Source organism: Cardiocondyla obscurior, linkage group LG16 (assembly GCF_019399895.1).
Source record: "Cardiocondyla obscurior isolate alpha-2009 linkage group LG16, Cobs3.1, whole genome shotgun sequence".
In the NCBI taxonomy this organism is placed as follows: Eukaryota; Metazoa; Arthropoda; class Insecta; order Hymenoptera; family Formicidae; genus Cardiocondyla; species Cardiocondyla obscurior.
Genome location: NC_091879.1, coordinates 3,207,029 through 3,229,536, shown reverse-complemented (window position 1 = coordinate 3,229,536; position 22,508 = coordinate 3,207,029). Strand labels below are relative to the sequence as shown.

The 22,508-nt window shown below is 34.5% G+C and overlaps 2 protein-coding genes and 1 long non-coding RNA gene across 11 annotated transcripts; 2 read left to right on the top strand and 1 right to left on the bottom strand.

The window, feature by feature from the left end:
- The first annotated feature begins 10 nt into the window (after nt 1-10).
- LOC139108780 (angiotensin-converting enzyme) lies at nt 11-7,066 on the top strand. Of its 3 annotated transcripts, none has more exons than XM_070667332.1 (13): nt 11-133; nt 2,838-3,047; nt 3,130-3,294; nt 3,369-3,450; nt 3,560-3,700; nt 3,811-3,993; nt 4,086-4,180; nt 4,268-4,419; nt 4,516-4,643; nt 4,744-4,987; nt 5,070-5,159; nt 5,231-5,338; nt 5,437-7,066. In XM_070667332.1, exons 2-13 carry the CDS (start codon nt 2,847-2,849, stop codon nt 6,005-6,007), a joined length of 2,160 nt encoding a protein of 719 aa, XP_070523433.1. In that variant the 5' UTR covers nt 11-133; nt 2,838-2,846; the 3' UTR covers nt 6,008-7,066. The 3 variants fall into 3 exon arrangements, with proteins under 3 accessions (XP_070523433.1, XP_070523432.1, XP_070523431.1); XM_070667331.1 differs by having other exon boundaries at nt 45-145; XM_070667330.1 differs by lacking the exon at nt 11-133 and adding an exon at nt 468-609.
- A 1,574-nt stretch (nt 7,067-8,640) lies between these two features.
- LOC139108778 (putative leucine-rich repeat-containing protein DDB_G0290503) lies at nt 8,641-20,776 on the top strand. Of its 7 annotated transcripts, none has more exons than XM_070667327.1 (16): nt 8,641-8,773; nt 8,986-9,032; nt 12,214-12,358; nt 12,442-12,652; nt 12,907-13,002; nt 13,297-13,525; nt 13,613-13,917; nt 14,039-15,659; nt 15,743-16,032; nt 16,113-16,194; nt 16,269-16,611; nt 16,683-16,923; nt 16,994-17,853; nt 18,102-19,743; nt 19,842-19,987; nt 20,582-20,776. In XM_070667327.1, exons 2-14 carry the CDS (start codon nt 9,002-9,004, stop codon nt 18,271-18,273), a joined length of 4,626 nt encoding a protein of 1,541 aa, XP_070523428.1. In that variant the 5' UTR covers nt 8,641-8,773; nt 8,986-9,001; the 3' UTR covers nt 18,274-19,743; nt 19,842-19,987; nt 20,582-20,776. The 7 variants fall into 7 exon arrangements, with proteins under 7 accessions (XP_070523428.1, XP_070523426.1, XP_070523423.1 ...); XM_070667325.1 differs by lacking the exons at nt 8,641-8,773; nt 8,986-9,032 and adding an exon at nt 11,119-11,317 and having other exon boundaries at nt 16,994-17,275; nt 17,372-17,853; XM_070667322.1 differs by lacking the exons at nt 8,641-8,773; nt 8,986-9,032 and adding an exon at nt 11,119-11,317 and having other exon boundaries at nt 16,994-17,275; nt 17,366-17,853.
- On the bottom strand, nt 18,159-22,430 carry LOC139108791 (uncharacterized). Its single transcript, XR_011546719.1, has 4 exons — nt 22,085-22,430; nt 20,490-21,664; nt 20,124-20,376; nt 18,159-19,777 (listed from the first exon to the last, which is right to left on the bottom strand). It is a non-coding gene; the product is annotated as an uncharacterized lncRNA (long non-coding RNA).
- Nucleotides 22,431-22,508: the final 78 nt, after the last annotated feature.

The following is a 22,508-nucleotide window of genomic DNA, read 5'->3' as shown; positions in this document are numbered from 1 at the left end:
GTCCGAGTGGCGCGAACGAAAGGAGCAAGAGCTCAGTGAGCGAGCTGAGCCGCACCGCTTACAATATATGTATATACAATCAAAAGGAACCGAATCGGAGTAACGAAGACGACGCACGCAGGTGGATATTAAGGTAGAGCCGCAGGTAGGCACGCACGCACGCATGCACTCACGCACGCACGCGACCCTACGTCGAGGCCAGCGAGATACGCCTCGTCATGCACTGACGTTGAAAATAGTGGCGTGATGCGAAAGAATTCCAATCGATCGCGGTCGCACTTGGCAGTCAGTCAGTCAGTCATTTACGCGACAACGTGCGTCGTGCGTCAGAAACGTCGTCGGAGTGGACTTGAAGCACGAAGGCATCTCGCCGCACGCACCGCACGCACCGCCGGCCTATTAAACGTCACGGGTCCGCTGATCGGTGGACCCTCCTCCTCGACTAATCGCTCAACGTACTTTGACCACCGTGAGACAGTCCGGCGTGTCGGACAATCGTCGGTTCATTCTTTCCTCTGTGATTTCAATCAGCTTTCTTGTGCCCGCCGTGCACACGCTTCGCCATCGAATACGCGAGAAGTTCAGCGCCACAAAGCTCGGCTATAAAAGGTAGTCCACTTGCTTCATTTACATTTCTTTTCTTCTTCTTTTCTTCTTCTTTTCGTTGCATTTTTTTTTCCGCTTCTTTATTGTCACCTAAAACTTTGAACACAAACATTTTTTCCTCTAATTCACAAGCACACATTAAGAAACACGCTATTGCAAAATAATATTCTTTTCTTTTCATGCAGTTAATACCTTTTCATTCTGTTTTCAGAAACATATTTCATCAACGATTGAATATTTCATGCGCAGTTGGAATTTGTTGAATTATATTTGCATTCATTGCAATAATGTTGTATACCTTTAAAGATATATTATCACTTTGCTTACATCTTGTGTCACTTTTCAAAAATCCTTGAAATGTGTTTACGCTAGGTATAACATTTTTATGACGAAAATTAATAATACGTGACGAATACTACTGACTGAGGACGAATGTTGTTTTGGCATTCCACTGTAGTTGACACAATTTATAAATGGAAATTTCAATTTGCCAGCAAACAGGAAAACGTTCATTAAATTATATTTTATAAAAACAATACGTCTAGTCGAACTAAGTAAAAGCTAAAGTTGCTTGACAGCCGAATTATTTCTTTTCTTTTTTTTTTCCAAACGTAAATGTGAAAGGAAAAAAAAAAAAAATAAAGAAATGTCTAGTTTTAACCTTTTGAATTATTCAAGATAGAAATTTGTGTAAAGGTTAACCTTTGAAAGGTTTTCGAAAGAGAAAAAGGAAAGGAACCGAATAAATCTATTTGAAAAATTTGAATATTCTTTCAGACGTTTTTATAAAATATTTATAAATTTGTACGTAGGTATTCATTTTTTTTTTTTTTTTTTTACTTTAGCGTTTGCAATCTAATTTCATTTTGCACAAACAGGAAATGCTCCAGATATTTAAACAAAAAAAATTGTCGCGATCAAGTGTGGTGGTCTCATGATCGATTACAAGCAATCCTAGACCGCGTCTTGTTACCCTCGCGACATAGCTTGGCCAAGACAGAAATATATCTTGCAATCAGTAATACGATGAATCAAGCATGCGCATATTATATGATAAATTTTATTCCTCATTTTATCTCTCTTTCTTTCTCTCTCCCTTTAAACCACATTCAGGAATTTGCCCGTTTCATTGACTCGGTAAAAAGAGTATTTAAATGTTTATTTTTTTCACTCATTATTCGCTTATAAAACATTTATATAGCTTGCTTTCACGTTGTTTAAAATTTCTCAACAAGCACCATTAAATTGAAATGTTATTCAGACGTTTCAAATTGTGACAGAGCAGTTATAAAAAATTTCTTGCAATGACTTATCCCTTTTCAAGTTCAAGTAAACTGTTTCTCTTACATGCTATAAAATATGCTGTAAAGAATTCGTTCCAACAGGCTATAACACTTTCGTATATGCTGTGATAAAACTTGTCATATCTATTTACATTTACAATTAAACAACATCGTTGTTACGAAATAATTTTAAGTAAATTACTTTAAGACGGAAGTAACAAGCATACTCTTTGTAATTTGTTATCTTTCTCTTTTTTTCTCTCTGCAAAGATCAGCTTATCTTTCTTACGTGCTTGTCGATTAAGTATTATCTGATTCATCGCTTTTTTTTTTATCTCTCAGTATTTTTTATTTTTTGTTTGTAGTATCATTTAATGTAATTTAAATCTGTGACGTTAGAGTTTCGTAACAATTTATACTTCGAAACATGTAATTTATTCAAATTATCGTTTTATCGAAAGATCTTCATCTAAATATTTAAAAAATCACAAATTACAGTATTTAACGTTTTTAATTTTCATAAACTTTTACGCACATCGAACGAGTTGTCATGATTAATAACGGTACAGATGACTAATCCGTTTGCCGCGTAATGTTTGATAATGATATTGCAAGTATTTGGTCATAACGTACAAGTTCTCTAAATAGTTGATGCAATGTTTTACGTGATCACTGAAAGGAATTAATAACGAGATGCATTTCAAATTAACATAGAAACGTGATCAAAATTAATGTTTTTCCTATACTTCATTTAGAATGATACAAGTCTTAGAAATTTTCTTAGTGAATTTTTCACCTACATAATTTATCATGTTAAATATATTCTGAAAGCTTTTAATCAACAAATTGATGCTGCACTTTTGTATTTGACGTTTTTACTGTAATCTTCATTATGGTCAATTTAGAATTTAAAATATTAAATAAAAACCTAAATATTTTATTTTACAGGCTAAAAAGATGTTATCGAAATGGAATTGGATCGCGTTTAATCTTATTGTCTGCGTAACCACTGCCCCACATAAAGAAGCTTTTCCGAAAGACGAAGCTAAAGCTTTCTTCGAATTAATCGCATTAGATTATGAAGATACGTGTTACAACATTGCCAACGTTCAGTGGTCATTTATCGTTTCACCTTCCAATAATACGTTATCATTATGGGTAAATATATTCACATTTTTATCTTGTTAATGGATATTTGCTTTTCTATAAATGAAACAAAAACATTTGTCTCGTCATTTAGGAAGTACAGCAATATAATTATACAGAATTTACGAAAGCACAAAAAATCGAAGTAATAAATAAAATAAAGAATACAGAAGAACAATTGGAACCATCTCTTCAATATAAATATGACATGATTAAAAAACCTGGTGATACATTGTTAAAAAATGAAGATTGGAACCAAGTAAGAAGCTCTTTTAGATTCAAATTAATAATATTTTTAAACTTTAAATTATATTATGACTATTTTACATATAGCTCATTCATTTTGCTGGCATTGTGGAATTACAACGATCAATTATCAGTCACACGAATAAATCGCAGAATTATTCGCGGGAAGGTATATTTTTTATTAATCGTATTGTAATAAAGATTCAAAATGTAATATTTTATAATTCCCCACTATAAAAAATTAATACGACGGTTAATTTGTAATTATATGATTTTAGGTGTGGAATATTTGCTCTCTCATAATGGAAATCTAAAAGATAAGCAATCTGCTTGGGATACTTGGTATCGCCAATTTATACCATTGGTGACAAACTATTCAAACAATTTGCCACTCCTTGTCAAAGCCGCGGAACAAAATGGTTAGCATAAAAAAAAAATACTATGAAGATAATTTGTATACAAAATGTTAATTAAAATAGGGTATATATTAAACTTTAAATCAGCGTAACATTCAAATATTTAATTACAGGAATGGATGATGTTAAAGAATATTGGGAGATGTTGTCAGGATATTCTGGCGGATATGATAAAATCATCGGTCAATGGAGTCGAATTAATAATCTTCATAAAAAGATAGTAAAATTTATCAGTACAAATTTGGCTCAAAAGTATAACGTTACTATAAATGATACAGTTCCGGTTTATTTACTTGGTAAGACAGCAGTATATAAAAATAGCTAATTGGTAATTTGATCAATTTTGTATTTTACTTTCATTCTTAAATTTTATGATTTTATTCGAAAGGTAGCTTACAAGGATACGATTGGACGGATATATCATCAGATGTATTGCCCTACTCAGAGTTAATCTACGATCTCAAAAAAAATCTTTGGAAAAAGGTACCGAATGTTGTTTCATGCTACGCTATAATAAGCTTTTAAATTACAGTCATATTTCTATAACATCTAAAATTTTCTATTATCTAGAAATATGCAGGAAAAGCTTTGTACAAAATTGCATCCAGTTTGGGCTCAACATTGTTGAAACGAGTTCCACAAGCGGAATTTTGGGATAAGAGCGAGTTTAATCAACGATGCCCATCTAGATTGTTAAAATTTTGTCGAGATGGTATAATGAGGTATGTATTATTTATCATTTCGAACACTTGTAATCTGCCTAGTGTTTAATGTTTCATAATTTAATTACGTATTGCTAAATTAAAATATTATTTTAGAGTCTCTACTTGCTCCAAAGCCACAATGAGCAGTTTTTTAACGGCGCACGAAGATGTTGGGAAAGTACTATTTAATCAAATGATAGTAGAAAATATTCCCGTTCTCGATACAGTCAACAGATATTCGGGTAAGGAAAAGCATTTTGGATTTGTCGAACATTCACATTAATCGTGGCAAAATATCAAAATAACTCGACAATAAATGCATAAAAACATTTGATTCTACAGGATTAGAAGAAAGTATATCAATATTATTTGGGATCCTATCGGGAAGTCCTGCATGGCTCAATCATACTTATTTAATGAACAGCACTAATAATGACCAACGAATGATCGTGTCTTTGATGATAACTGCTCTGAATGTACTTCCACGATTAGCATATTATTACTCGGCCGATTTATGGAGATTAAATGCAATTCAAAAAAATATCACAGATCCAGCAGATTTAATAGCATCTTGGTGGGAGTATAGGTATAAAAAATTTTTTTTTTTAGAAAATGATATAGTTTATATAACGATAAGTAGTATTGAAAGTCTTAATTATGTACGTTAGGAAAGAGTACGAAGGCGTCTTTTCTACCAATGTGGATAATCCTACTTTCATGGATGATATCTATATTCTTCAAAATAGACCATATCTTCCGTAAGTATACTAGTGTGTTGAAATACATAGTTATTGCAGTAAAAGTAATGAAAACTATTTTATTAATGCAGCAAAATTCTTGGCACGATATTATCTTTTCAATTATACGAATATAATATGGAATCAACCGAAGTCAGATACGATGAAATTGATGGAAAGTTAATAGTCAGCAAAATAATGTAAGTTGATTTAAAATAAAAATAATGTATACGTTCTACATGCATTTTTAGAAAAGTTATATATGTATATCTATTATTATATATGTATGTTTATACAGAAAAATGATTCAACATAGTGGAGCTCGCGAGTGGCAAGACGTTTTAAATGAATTTCTTGACATAGACGATATATCTGCGGACGCGCTTATTACGTATTTTACACCACTGGAAGAATTTATCGAAGAAAATGAAGAAAATTTCAAGTATCAGTCTGGCGCTAGGGCGGATAAAGAACTTGAAGAATTAGAGAAACATATTTTGCGGGAAATTAATACTCCCACTACGACTACACCCGCAACTACGGCACGCAGGATAACTCCAAAAGCGACATTGAACAAAACGAATAAAAATATGCAATCAAAAGTAGAAAAGTCTTTGGAATCTAAATCATCCATATATAAGGAAGACAAACCTGGGATGAACTCGTCAACGCAAGTTTCTTTCACCGTATCATCATCGCCGATGCCCGATATTTCGAATGATATGGAAAATAACACACCAAAGATTAATACTAGTAAAGCGGTATGGGCTATAAGTGCAGTTCTCATCGCGATAGTAATTATTTGTATTATTGCAATTTTTGGAAGACGAAGGTGTCGTAAAACGCCAAAAAATAGACGGTACGTTTAAACTCGTAAAAGTATATATTTTTGTTACTAAATTAATTTATTTCTCGCATTTAGACGTTAAGAGAACTTGATCATATAATTTATTTGTCACAATAATAGCTCTCGTCAAGGAAGACATTTTCTAATCTAATATTTTTGGGAATATTCGACATTATGCATTCCTTAGTAATGTTCCTTGTATGTTATGTCCAGTTTTTGCGGACATTACTAACGATCAATTAGCTCAATCACATCTGCCTTATCTCTACCTCGAAATCTTATCCAAGAACGAGCTTCTAGCTACTTCTTCGATGTAACGAAAGTCTTGATATTCTAATCATATCTCTCGATCTATTCATCATATATACTATCATTTTAGGTAATTATGAAAGTTTATACAAATGTAAGTATCGGGCATAAAGATTTTTCAACGATTAAAATGCTATTGCAATTTTTATATACCTAGCGTACAATAATTTTAATACATATAAAAAATATGGTTATTGTACATGAATATTTCCTAATTTGTAATGCCAAATCTATACCTCAATGACTGGTTTATTGCTCTCGTCGTGTTATAGCACAGCTAAGAAAGTTACTAAACTGTTGTATATATAATTAATTGAATCACAAAAAGACATCTAACAAAAAAGAGAGTGTAGGCAATAAAGATTGTAGAGCTCATATATAATAAGAATTATGTAAAGTTTGATATTTCAACGTACTTAGTGTAAGTAGATTATTTTTCTATGAAGTTGTAGTATTGTCTTCAAGTATTGTGCTTGTGCATTGATTACACACAATTATAAAAAATTTATATTTTTTTATAAATATATCTTGTATATCTGTCTCGTGTACATCTGTTCAACAGAACTATAAGATAAAACAAAAAATGTTCTGTAGTTAAAAAAATAATTCATGCGATTGTGCCAAAGAAATCGTGTGGTTTTGCTTATGATTTTTTTTAAACTATATATACAATTGAAACTACGAGCTACACGTAGAAGTACAACGTGACATTGTATCTTTAGTTAACTAAACATTTTATCATGAAAATAAAGTGATAATCTGATAATCTTTACTTCATATCTATGTTAAATAAGTTCCAACTTCTCTAGGATGTATTTCTAAGAAATCAATAACGATTTTAAAAGCTCGTAAGTATTTCAGACTAGAGAGGTTTTTTTATTTGGATGTGTTTTTTATATTTGATATAGTTAATATTTCTTAAACCGTAGACGAGAAAATCCGACTCATAAATTTTTGATAGACAATCGTCTTCGTGTTCGAAGGTACACGAAGGAGAAAAAAACTCGAAGAAAAAAAAGAGAGATCATCCCCCTTTCGTGGAGACATGCGCATTTGCAGTTGCACGAGGGTTGTCGCGACAAGGGAGGGGTTCGACTTCGATTTCAGTGACTCAGAATATACATTTACGAAAGTGTGTCTCGTCCCGAAATTCGATAATCGGCCAATAACGTGCAACATTGTTATTAGTGGTGACGTTGCTACATCTTAATGAAAGATTGAACGAGCCTTCGCCGCGATGTCTTAATTAATATAGGCATCGGTTGTGCGATAACTATCAGCTGCTACCTTCGACATGAATGTGAGTATATAGTTGCTCCTGATATCGACTAGTTTCGTCGCGAGGTGAGGCGAGACGACGCGAGCGTTTCTGGGCGTTTCTGCGTTCACCTTCGCGTCTTTTTTCGCGAATTCGCAACTTTTTCGTACGTGAAAACCCTTACGGCCGCAAGTTTCGTGTTTTTGCGTATGAAATTATTCTACTCTTTCTACCTCGCCGGCCATTGAAGAAATCATCGAGATGTACAAGCGTAATACGTCATTGACCTCGAAAGTACTCTATAATAATCAATGAAGAGGAGATACTCTTTAAACCGGTAATGAACAAATTCCTCGTGTAGTCAGTTATACCTTTGACACATTTTGACACATCAAAAAATTTTACGACATATTATTTGTTGCAAAAATATCAATAAAGATTTGGTTCCCGTTAGTAGTCGGGCTTTTTGCTCCGCTATAAATAATGTATCGATTTCTTTGTAGACGATTCTAAACATGAAAACTGGATGTTGATTTGTATAAATTTTAACTTAATGCTATGTAAATTGAATGCAGTAATTACTCGGGTATAAATCATAATGATTTTCTGCCTACTCTAATGTCTAATTATAAACCTTTCCAATCGTTACAAAATCGCATACGTTTCCACATTTCTATTTCAAATTGAGTTTAAAATTTTAGGTTTTAAAATGTAAAATGTGTCAATTAAAAATTACCAATGTTTCATATCTTATTTCTAAAGATTTTATACTCAATAGAAACTTACCTGATAAAAAACGGACGTCTATTGTTGTATGTTAATTAATTCTGAACGCTCCAAAATTCGGTTTATAGATGTAGGTAAAATCGGCGGCGACGCCGGTTCTTCCCATCGACCATCCGTGCTTGACATTTCACTGTAACAGTGTAATGAAATTAGTTTTAACAATTAAATCAATTTACAGTGATAAATCTAGTTATCAATTTTAATCTTAATTTCTAAGTCTTACCTAGGCTTTAATAACTTCAATGACTATGTTTCCATTGTCATGCAGCGTCATCATTAACGTCATCCACGTGGCTAATGTACCGGACGGAATTATGGAAGCTTGTGACGCAAAATATCTTGCACGTCGATTATTGTTGAATCAAGTCGTTTGAAAGCGTTTCTATCACATCCAAGAACTCACGGCTTGGGTCTTATCAATCCAGCAAAGCCAAGGTTTGTACTTCTTTTCATAATGCAGTATTCACCATTTGATGTTTCTTTCCTGTTAAAATAATTTTATATTAATACAATAATTTATTATTATTGAATAATTAAAGCAAGAGTGAAATTAACGTGCGAGCAAAACTATTTCGATTAATCTAAAACTTGAATAAGTTTTTCTTTCTCTTTGTGGCAAGTGTGAATTAAACAAACGACTTTTGTAGGTGTTACTGACTGGTGATGGAAATCTGTAGCGACGGAAACCGAATTAGTAAGTCAGATTCTCTTATTTATCAACATGCGCCAAGATTCTATTTTTGAAAACGTGATATTTTAACAAAAAGTGGACATTCGAGATACGAAGCGATCGAGTAAAGCCAGATTTTCTTGTATCGCATTTTTGATACACAAATCGAAGGAGCTTTTCGAGTTGCGTGTCTTTTTGCAAGTTCGGAGTGCACGTTGAACGCGATGTCGCGTGCAGTAGGCGTTTCTGTAAGATCGGGAACATGCTACATCAGATTAAAACGCGCGACCTAACTTACCGCTGATACTTTCCATCAGCGGTTTTTAATAAAATATAGCAAAAGGTCATTTTCGACCTATGTACCTTTTTCGCGAAGTTACATAACGGTGTCCTACCCCGATTCAGGTTGATTCTATCATATACAATATCTACAATATCAGTTTGATTCGATTTTCATCTTTTTTCAATTGTTAGAACTAAAAATGAATAGAAAGTAGATGAAATCGAGATTACAGTTAATCCACATTGATGAAAGTGGGCATTAATCGTCGGTTTTAAACTTTGCATATATAAGTTGCTCGGCAAATAGATGTAGATGTTAATTCGAGCGGATGCTATCGCAAGCTTGAGCTCGTCGCGAGTTGTAACGCATCACGAACTCGGATTCGCGCGATTATTACGTTCGCACGAAGCCGAGCCCTCGGAGTAGGATCGCTCTCTTCGCATCCCGGCTCTTCTGTCCTCTTTTTACTTCTCGCTCTCGCCTGCACTGCCCTATACATATGAGAGGCGGTGCAGGCATTTATTAATAGAGATTAGAGTCCGGCGTCGTGTGGTGCCGTGTGCAAACGCTCTCCCGCGAGATGCGGGACACGCGAGAGAGAGAAAGAGAACAGTCTGATTCAGGGCCTGTCGTGGAAAAATAATCTTGGCCGATCGCGCGGAATTTTCGGGACGTAGTGAAAAAAAAATATTCGACTGATCGCTTAACGAGAAATTCGTAGTTGAAAAAGATCACGGACGGGTTACCCTGGTGAGAAGTGCCGATTGTGCTCGAGATTGCCGTCGCGTTCAACGCGTCAGATCGAGATTTCTTCAAGTTATCATCCAATCGGACGAACGACGACGGATAAAGCTTTTCGGGAGTGGCAGGGTGCTTCGCAGACCTTGAAGACTTTTTGTGCACGCGCGAATGACGTTTCAGAATGATCAGTCGTCTGTATTATTTAGAGTGCGGTTTTACTTTTTTCTACTAGGTTTTTATCTGGTACGACAATTACTTAATCTTAAACTATCTCGATCTTGTAGTTTAAGCAACTTTGGTTCAAAAAAGAATTTACATTACTTAGTTTGACAAGTTTTCGTGCTAAATGTTGCTAATCGCTCAAATACGGTCAAATGCACGAAAATTCATCGCGAGGTCATTCGCAACTAATTACGATCGATTAGTATAACTGGAACTTCCTATTCGAGCCTGAGTTCTCTCTCGTATAATCTTGTTCAATCTTGCAGATAATTAGATCTGAAATTATCAATCGCACGTGCATTCAAGTTGCAGTTTCTCCTTTCGGTTGATATTTGGAGACGTAGATAAACGGAGATTTTAAACGTGAACTTTAACTCTAACCGCGACTATAATTAACGATCTTAATTACTATGTCATTGTGAGGATACCGGCGGATACTGCTGTTTCAGATGAATCATTCCGTCATGTGTGCTTCCTCTTGATTATTACGTTATCCGACTTAGTTAAAGATGTCAATCATTCTTTCTAAAATGCGATGTGACCATTTCTCCAATCGAATATACAAAGAGCTGTAAAAGAAAGACGAGATAGAGACTCAATAAACATTTAAAACTAATTGTAACAACTAATAATGTTCAGGAAGTGAGAAATCTATGAAAAACATAAACTAGTACCGGATACTTATCAGGGCGCTTCGAGATCGCGCGGGCGGTTAGCTCGCGTTATCACAGCAGACTTTTAACGCGATATCGCGTTGCTGCATTCTTATTGAATTGCGTTGGCGATCGAGTTGCAAGCACCGACGCTATTATGGTATAGCGGGCGGCCGGGGACGCGAACGGGAGCTGACGTACTCGTTGACGAATGATGTTAGTGCTGTTGCTGTGCATCGTCATGAAGATAGCAGAGATCTCCGTGGGCCGGACGAGTCCCACGGCGCGGCCGATGCCGCCACCCACTTGCAATAGGCGGTATAGGCGATGTGGCCGATGCAAGCGGTACAGAAGCCCGTCGCCCAACCATCGGCAAACCTACGACAATATCAGATACATCTCGCAAAAACGTAAGGACGCCATTAGATGTATCCCAGGCGCGCGACCAATTTATACGCTTCCTCCAGCTGTGCTAATTAGTCATTAAACCTAAACGCTGCTTCGCAGCTGTAGCAGAGACCGTATATTCGACGTTTGCTCACCTAAACCTTTCTTCGTAGCCACGTCTGACCATGTCCTCGTTCCCGATTGTTCCCGATTGCATTTTGCAGGCTTATTACAACAAGTGACAATCTATTCAAGTATTCCGGGCTACAATTAACTACCCACCAGCCAATCAGGGGGAAGAATGTCCGTCGTCTAATCGTAAATGCGAATTGTTTGAATTCGCGTTCGCAAACGCAATCATTAGTGGCTTTACCGCGCCATCGTTTCGCGACGACGGACGAGGGAGAGAGAGAGAGAGAGAGAGAAAGAGAGAGAGCGAGTACAGGGTGAAATTCACGAATTCACCCGGAGAGAGTGATAGAATCGTAATAATAGGAAATTATTCGCAATTAGATACGTCGATCGTTCGTATGTGCGAGACCGCGCGTTCCAATTCGGCGAGGAGATGCGGCGAAGTGGGCGCGAGTGCGCCGAACGACATTCGGATTAGAAAATTGCGATGCACGAGTCGAATATTTTCACGACTTTTATGACGCGAGCTAACGAAGGGTTCGATCCTATTACGGACGTGAACGCCTCCGCATGCTTGTACCGTACCGCCGATGGTATTGAGAGCTTCGACGTGACCGACCTCCGTAAGTCACAGCGCAAATGTGCCTCCGTCAGGTTTCGTCGCTCCTTCACTCGTCGCGATTTATTTCATTAGATTCATAATTATTTTATACAGGAAGCGAATCAACGGGCATGTAAGCACGTACTCTGCTTGCTGTGCAATCACTCGGTATCTTCTTCATTGCAGGAGAAGGCGTAACAGTGATGGAAGAACCACAGACTCCGGGATCCGATTGCAATTCTAACCCAGCGACAGATTCTATTCAGCAAGATTTGATCGGTTCCGAGTTTGTTCAAGATAATGTCGAATATCAATGGTTTATTGATTATGGGTAAATAATTTAATTATTTTTATCTATTTTAGGAAGAGCTTTAATGTATTATGCCTTGTATTTTAACTTTAATTAATTTTTAGGTATAGAGATGGAGGACTACATATCCATCCCAGTGTCCTTTCATCACTTTCTGCATCTTATACTCCCAAGGATCTGGGTTACTATGAAGATCTCGCTCGTAATTTGGATGCTAATTTGGCAGAAGTTGACATGGAGAGTTTTCGTACGGCGGATATTCATACCCTTCTAACAGCACTGCCTGTCATGTGCACAGAAGTTCAACAATCTGAGGTAAATACATAATATATCTTAAATTAAATTAATTTCTGTTATTGCAAATTTGTCATCTAAGCCAAATGTAAACTGACAAACATTGAATGTATATCACAAATTTTATAATTTCACATTTATGTTGCATTGCAGCAATTTACACAAAACTTTATATTGAACTAGAAATCTGTTTTTGCACACTTTCACATTAATTTATTTTAAAGTTTTTTTTTAATAATATTCTAAGTCTGGTATATGTTCCATTATCACCACAGTTTAACTATCAAAGGGAACAGTATGCCAGTATATCTGGATCTGTCATGGAAAAGCTTGACATCACTTCCTCCATCAGCCCTCATACCAGTAGCCAGGTATGACAAATGGCTGATGAAAACACAAATCCAATTACTGTTAACAGTGTTCCCTATACATTTACAAATTAATCAGTAGTATTAACAATATTATTCATTAGTTATTACTAACATTTGTTTTATACACATCTTGCATGTATACTTTCATACATTTATGTTTATGCAAATTGAAAATCTTTTTACAGTATTATGTAGAAGTAAATTATAAAAATGAACAAATTTACATACATAGTTTTATTTATGTGTTATTTGTATATTATAGTTTAATTATTAAATTTTTATTATTATTTAAAGGGAGAAGAGTCCACTACTGATACAATATCCATATGCAAGTCATCATTGCTGTTTTCTCCAGTGAAAGAGACTCCAATGTTACCACCAGGTGGTAGTTATAGCGTAGATTCATTGGATTGTGAAGATATGCTGCTCACTTGTCAGACAAATAATAAAAACAATTATACAATCGCTTTTGAGGGCAGCATGACTATGTATTCAGATGGCTCTCAAGATTTTGAAAACCATGGTAACATATTGGCGATAAATTAGTATACCAATTCTTTCTTTTTTTCTCTTTGCTTCTTTCAATTACTCAGCTCAATGTTATTTTCAGATAAACACAAGACGTATGAGTCACCAGATGTATTTTACGAAAAAGCAAAAGATATGAAAGAAATGCTAGATTTACCAATGGCTTGTTCAGACTCGAAAATTTATACAACATGGAGTAATTTGAAACATTCCTCTATGAATAAAGTAATAACTCGTCATCCTTCTGGTAATAATAACATGGTACCAGATATATCGCAATGTACTGCTAATTTAACGCTTGGTGGGATAAATAAACGAAGCCATAGCTTGCCGGACCTGTCTCGCGTTCGTGAATTTCAACATATTGGTATACCTCTTAATTCTAGTGTAAGTAAAAACAAATACGCTTATGCGACTTGTATAATTAATCGTTTACTGGTTTTTATAATATAAATTTTTTTTTATTGGATTTTTATTATTTTTTCTAATATAAATTTTATTTTTATAGGTTGATTCTGCCGAATCAAGCAATCATATGCAACGACTTCATAGTTTCGGATCAGCAATGAGTCGTTCAACAAATGCAGAAAGTTCGGACAATGGCGAAAATACTGGTACAAAAAAGTTACAAAATTTGAGCCTTGTCAGACTGTTTATGAAACAAAAGAGCATGAGCGTAGAAGGAATGAGTCTTACTTTCGATCAATCGGATTCTATTAGTGACAATAGTGGCTGGCCCACTAGCAACAGCAGTAGTGACAGTGCGACTAACACAAATACTCAGGTACAACGGCAAGACGGTCAAAATAACACCTGCGATCGTCGCGTCCTCGAAAATGATTTTTCTATAAATTGGATCAAGCGTGATATGACTAATAATTGCAATATGGAAAATCAAAGAGATAGCTTAAATGTTTTGAAGTGTGTAATACAGAACAAAGACGATAATGTCGAAATGGCTTCATCCGCATCAGTGGAAGCACTTTCAGAAAGTATGTCTAAGTCAGAGGATTGCGCGAATACTCAACAGAGCATCGATGTCAACAATTTCTTTGAACAAAAAAACAGATGGGTCGCTGGTTTGATGGAAAAAAAATATGCGATTTGTCGATCAATGGGAACACAAGCAAGTGTAGAAATGGAAGACAATGCGGTTCAAACATCGTTTATTTATACCGCAATGAAAGAAAAATTTGGTCCTCTCTTGAAAGAAACAACAGTTAACAAAAAGCCGGTTTACGTTGTATATCCGAATTATACATTACCCGATTTATCGTTTCTTAAAATTAATGATACCAAAATGGATAATATCGCGCTAAAACCACATCCATTTGATAAAGATAAGATGGAATATAAGCGTACCGGTCGTTCAAGTGGCAATATCGATATCGATGCTTTACGACAACGCGGATTCGGACACATAAAAGATTGGGAGTCATTGGCCTTTCTTCTGCCGCATGAATATAAAAAGATTTTGCACGATGTTCCGGAAGTATCAAGATACATCAATATCAATGAGGAAGTTAAACGGCCATTATTTTGTCTGTCCCCGCCAATGCGTCATAAGCCACGACCAATTAGCGAAGTTATACCGAATAATATTTCATCAACAAGCAGCATCGCAACTCAACCATCTTCCGGGTATAGAGGCTCGTCAACTATTTTAACCGATTCATCAGCAAATCAGCAGCCGTTGTCGAATAATGCAATTAATCCGTTATATTTATATCGTTATGACAGTACTAGTTCAGAAGCAAGTTTGAACAACGATAAGAAAATGCAAAGGCTTAATCAAGCGAGGCAAATCGGCCCATCGCTTCCAAAGCGATCCGTATCATTACCGCAAGGCGAAGGTGAAGCTGAATTTCATAATGGCAGAGTGCCGCCGCGACCGCCGTTGCCGAGAAGCATTTTGCGTAAAAACAAGGTACTTGGAAATAAGCGATACAGCATGTTTGAAATGGGAGACGTAGGCGAACAATCGGAAGATCAATCCGTGGAAATAAATAAGAGAATGTCTTTACAAGAGCCATACTATATGAACAATGATTTGCAGTTATTATGTCGCGAAAGAGCACTTGAATCGGAAAAAGATGTCGATGAAACAGAAGCGGAGAGATATCTTAAAGGTAAGAATTAATTATTTCGTATTTATACTGTTTTTTAGAAGTTTTTAATTCGCACATTTAATACGTTTAATAATTTATTATAGAGAAACTAAACGATATTACAAATAGTGCGAATATCGCGGAATCGGAAATTTCCCAACATAGCGACGATGATATCAAGCAATTAGAAGAATATTTGAAACGTAGTGCAATTTCGTCACAAAGCAGTGACGGGGATATTGATAATGAGGTTAAAGTGAGATCATATGTAAGAAAGTTTTTAGCTTTGAAAATGAATAAAGATCCACTCGTAAAAAATATTGATTTGGGAGAATCGCAAAAGAAAACTGTCAGTTTTGCTATGCACCAAAGAAAAAAGCATCTTGATACTAAGGTAAATCATTACTATATTGATTTTAGCGCAAATAATTTTTTTATTTAATTGCATTGAATATGTAAAAATATTTATTTCAGCTAAATAATGTGAATGTCATAAGTGAACAAAGTCACGATCAGGTGGCTGAGGAAAGATTAACTGGATTGGAAGAGAAAAAAAGTATGCTAAATTTATCAAGTTAAATTATTAAATTAAAGTATTTTTAAATGTATAACGTGGCGTATTCTTTTTAGAAATGGTATCATCTGTACATAAAGCGGTGGATCTTTTATTAAAATATTGGAATGCTGATTTTAATCATAGTCGTCCAAATTATAACGAAAGAAATGAATGCGCACAAATCTGTTTGAGTAATTTATGCCCAGCTTTATATACTATTATGTCAGAGGGTTTGAAACCCCATTTAAATTCTACCTTTGGACCAATTACTAACAGTGTTTGGCAAGTTGTTGAAGCTAGTTCTCAACAAGGACCCCTTACGAAAACATTAAATGAATTGGTACAGATAATTAACGGCGAAGATGTTATTACAGAGGGAATGTTAAAGTTTCACGCATTTGTATTCGGTTTGCTAAAGTAAGTGAAAACTGTTTGTTTTTCTTTTATATGTATACATTTTTTAATAATTCTTATTGTTTTTTTTTTAGCCTGAGAGCTCTGGATGCATGGTTTGCATATTTATGCACTCGTGAATCAATTTTACGGAAACATTATAATAACAATAGCTTATTCGTCGCGGCTTTGGCTAATACCAATGTCCGAGAAATCGTTGATTCGTTGTTGTATACCCTGAATCCACTTGCATTCTGTCCATTTCACTTAGATTTGCTCTATCAGTATCGTCAATTGCAAAACAGCTTTGGAAATATGACTAATCATACTGTAAATGTAAGTAAACTTATTGAATTATTTCTTTTAATTACGCCATTGTATATGTTCATTTAATTAATTTTTTTAGGTAATGAGCATTAGAAACACCGATTTGACTGTGAAAGATTTTGAAAATGAGCAAACGGAATCCCGTGGAATGGTTCCTAGTCCGAAAAAGACACGACCAAGATCGTGCATCGCTTACAACATGGATGATAAATGCAATATTTTGCATAAAGGCGATTTTCAGAATGCAAAAAAACGTTTTAGTGCCATAAATCCGAAGACGTTTTACGCATTGGACAAATTAACTTCTGAGGATTCCGAAGATTACACAGACAGTTTGGAACATTCCCCTTCAAATAAAAAAGTAAGCAAGCAGCCACAATCTAAACTTTTTAGTCCTGATACTAAACCGAGTGAGAATGATGGTCTCTCTACCGAAACAAAATTCAAAAAGCTACAGGAGAAATGGGAGTTGATGATTTGTAAAGAAGGTAATAAGGCTCAACCTGCCGTAATTACTCCTCCTTCGCCGGTGCGGACATACGGAGCGTTAGCGAAGTCAAAGATACCTAGGTTACTCACATCACCTGTCAAGCAGTCTAATGTTGCGGCAAATGCTATCGCGAAATCATCAAAATCACCCATATCAGTATCTTCGGGTTTAAAGAAACCCACTAGCCTTTCTACAACAAAGACGACTATGAAAAAACCTACAGATCCAAAAACTAGAGATGTGACGCGCCGTACTAGTCGTGTCGATCAAGATACTCTAGGTGTGACGCGAACTCACACTGCACGTCCGAGTTCCTTACCATACAAATCACACGGAGTAACGTCGAATGACAAGAATTTAATCTCGCCTCACAGACGTGCTGTTTCGACTTCTTTACCACGGCCAACTGTTACCACCGTTGCGAGAACAGTTTCGAAACAACCACACAAGTAGGCATGAATATTTCATAAGCATGTACTAATTTTTTAGAATCTTATCTTTTTCTTAGAGTTTTATATCTGTTGCAAATATTATTTATTTATACGAGCTCTATTACATGTAATATAATTTCTTTTTATATTATATGATTTTATTTGACGTGCGTTTACTTTTGTTCCTGCTTTGTATTTTAGCTCTTTTATTTTTCTATCTTTCTCTTTAGATCCGTACGATAACAGTTCGTGCGTCTCGATTGCAGAGAAGTGCGTACTCTCACTCATAGAGCACCGTCGGACACCGGCCACCTCTCGTTCGCGGAAGGAGAGAGACTGAAAGTAATATTAGAGGTGGATAATAAGTGGTTATTGTGTGCGAAAGGTGATCGAAGAGGTTTAGTACCACGAGCATGTGTACGCAGTGTTCAAACTTAGCCCCTTTTTTCAACAACCTTTCATGATCGCAATAACAATCGAGGTCCCACCTAGCAGCTGTAATTTCACTTTCGAAAGCGGAGTGAAGAGGACAACTGAATTGGAGTCGAGAGAGAATAAGTTAAAAAGTTCAAATAATCTAAATACCCCAAGACAGCATAAACGATGTACAGTGTATTAAAATTGTTTTTAAGCCATATACATATATATATATAATATAATACGCATTATTACGCGCTTATTAAGTTACTTTTATTCGAGAATAATTTGTTTCTAATAAAATGCGACAGTAGTATTATCGCTAGCGGCGCCATCAAAGATAGAAAGAGAGGTGTCACCTAGTCAAAAGTTTTTTTTTTATACATTTTATTTATGTTCATTTACATATTATATTTATTCATATATATTATAATCATCCATTTATTTTAGAGCGATGTACAAATGCGAGGATACATCTTCGACGAGTAAAAAGCCGAAAACATGTATTAATCTACACACATTATCATTATACGTGTGTAACTGTGATCCTAGTAAATAGATGGTTAAGTTTATTATTGCGACTGAACGGTGTATATTTTATTCAATGTTCATTATATTATGACTTCGTAATTTACTTTCATTTTCCATCGCACATCAACGATTTTTTAATTTAATTTTATTTAAGCCAATCATTGGCATACACCTTTGCGATGGCGGCGATTATATTTTTTACATGCTTTATGTATTTCCTGATACATACACATATACATATTTATCTATGTATGTATGTATGTTAAGATATATAATATAATCAAATAAAGTCTATTGTGAATTATATTTAGCATTGAATGTAATTATACATTTTTCTACGCTACGCCTTAGAAAGCACTTGTGATTGACCTTCATTTCGCTTAAGTTTCGCGTAACATGATTGTAAAATTAGATTTGATAAACCGCGTTTTATCTCTAAGAGAAAATTTTAACACCCGTTATCTTTTAATGAAATCCGATTATTTAATCTATTGTTCAATTCACATAAAAATAAGAAGAGACGTATTCCACATGGAAAGTTCGGCAATCTCTTAATCTTTAGATATTACTTTCAGGGTTAAAGATCGAAAATCAAATTTTTTTTAATTCAATACTCAATAAATTAGATTTTCAAAAACTGGAACACACCACTGTTCAGTAGTGAAATATCCACTCAAGTCACGAAGATATTTTATACAATTTTAACTTTATATCTTCAAGATCAAACATTCTTAAACATTGATTATTAACAAGTTGCTTATCTTTTTGTTTTCTCCCTCTCTGTCACTTTTTGAACTTTGTCGAAATGTATAATTTTTTCATATCTTGTATATAAAAAGACAATTAATGTAATATTTATCAGTTGGTTGAATTCTCGTGTCAGCAGAACCACTCCCAGGTGATAATAAGCAAGGATGAAGATTGACATTGCCCTTGTGTTTTCTAACAGTACTTTGTACCGTAAGTTTTTATCTTTTTCTTATAAGAAAGAGCCCTGGAAATGCGAAAACGAGTTAATAATTTTTCTCCCGTATAATTTAATTATTTTTTACACTTAGGTTTATGCTTTTCCATTACTAAACTTGGTAAAGGCAAAGTTACAAGTGAAAAATGCGGTACCAAGCGTGGAGAGTACTACACAGCAAGTTGAGCGCGTTCGTATTGATACTGCAGAAGATACCATTCTGACAATCATACGTAGATGGTAAGAACAAATGAATAATTACATAAATTACGTTAATCTATTGAGTCAGTTTGATAAGACTAATTTTCTTACTCATCTCGCGAATACTGTCCACTTATCGCTTGATTATTTCCAACAAATTCTCATAATTGCTTACGATTAATCGCTCCTTATCATCGTGTAAATGGATTATGTTATCTCTCGGATAAAATCTAACAGTCGGTAGTCTATTAAGATTTTAAATTCCATTAAGACGCCGAATATATAAGAGTGAAAAAAATATTAATCAGTTAGTAGATTACTTGTGTCTATTTGTATGATTCTCCGGCGATTTATAACAAGCAAATATGAAAAGTGCTTCAGTATTATGCCTTTTAATTATATTTTGTACCGTAAGTCTTTTTCTTCGTCTGAAACGTAACAAATGTGACTTGATTTACATTAATTTAGAGTTTCCAATTTAATATTAAAAATACATTGTAAAAAGATAGGGTAAATGTGATAAGAAATTGTTAAAGAATACCTGTCGAAAAAATTTGCAGGTTCCAAATAATCGAACAAAATTTCTTCTAACAAGTAACGATTTGTAAATACTTGTTTTATTCTCAATCTTAGGCCAATGCGACTATTTTGGACATTTTGCTGAATCAAATTCGAAAAACGAAATTGACCGTAGGAAGTACAATAGAGGAAGTCCAGCGTACTCGCAATAATACTCAACAAGATGTAGACCAATCGATTATAAATAGCTGGCAGCAACAAAAGAAAAAGCACAGTGATTATGCCAATACAGTACTTAATACAATACGTGTAAGTAATTATTTACTCTGATTTATCGTTAAACTGTACAAGACAGATTCTCAGATGTACAAAAGTATTAATTAAATTTTGTTTTGCTTGTTCTTTTTATAAATTAAATTAACGTTTAATTGGTTAAAAACAAAGTAAAACTATTAAGTTATGACAAATTATAAATAAAAATTCGTCAATTGCGATACTCTTGATAATTAAAAAACGCAACAATTAACATTAAAGTGTTATAAATAAAGTATAACTCATTAACTGTCGATTTTATTATCGTTAGAAAAAAGTGGAAAACGCTGAAGCAAAGGGTAAAGATGCTCGACATTGCTATGATACCATTCAGAGCGTTTTTCATAGTATCGACTATGCATCACATAATAGTGCCCAGCAATGTCAAGAATGTGGAAAACAATCTATTAAGACCGAACTAAGTTTTATCAAGAGTATTATTGAGGTAGGTTACCGCAATCGATTTGCACATTGATTTCATGCTTTATCGAATAGTTAATTGTCCAACTATTATCTAATTTTTTTTTTTTTTTTATAGACTGGATATAAACAAATGGAAGAATTGGACAAAATTTTTCCGGAGTGTTATAAAAAATATCCGAATATTATTGACATTTTTAAGTTGCACAGCTGTATAAGAAAACAGCTTAAGATAAGTAAAGATGCATTAAAAAAATTGAAAGCTGAGGCCAATTCCGCTAAAGTTAAAGCTAAATTCGCATCTAAAGTTGTTGTTGAGCAGGCTATCAGTTGCTTGAAGGATCCTTATTCCATTGCACGTAAGGAAATAGAAAAGGCCAAATCCTTTGCTATCAATTGTGTTGATCGCGTTATGTAGAAAAACCATTGTCAATTTAAATGCACAGTTCGGTAATCATACATTTTCTATAATTAAAAACATTGTTAACATGTGTCTTAGAATTAATTATATATAATTAAATAAATTACGATATATTATAATGATAATATATCACTAGAAACTTTTATTCTTGCAGATTTTATTTGAAATAAAAATAAGATAAAATTGGCAAGTTTTTTTATACGAAACTTCAATAGAAAGATAACGATTGATAAAAGTGACGTAAGATATTATTTTAGTGATGCAAAGATTTTTATATCACTAGCGAAATTTCGATAGCGATCATACGTGAAAATTGTTTTTACATTAATTATCTCTACTACTATTATCTCTAATTCTAATTAAGATAATCATCATTGATTTGTATATTTCTATTTATCTAATATCGCACTTTCTTAATCTCATTCTTCGATAACAACCCTACGAAAAAATTACTTCTAATTTACCTTGCAGTTCTCCATTTTCGCACAAATACGTAATAAAGATTGTAGAGACATTTACGTATCATAATTATCGTATTAATATTTCGTAATTAATCCTGAAGCTCGCTTGCTCGATCTGATTCGTGTTAACAATTTAAAATATAATTAAAAAATCTCTAATGATGTTTTTTGCCAACAATTATTCCGTCGATCTTCTTTCATTCGACAATTAACATATTCGTGGCGCAATCGCGCGATCAAATTAATTAGCGATGATAATTTAATTTCGCTGAGGTTAATTTTACCGACTGACCGAAGCTCTGTTCGCTCGCTCTGTCATGTGGCGCGCCCTGCGCCCTGCAAACACAGCAAGAAACGCGAACGTCGTGAACGTCGTGGTCGTGAAGGTCGTGAAGTTTGGTCAGTTGCGTTAGTGATCGTGCCGCGC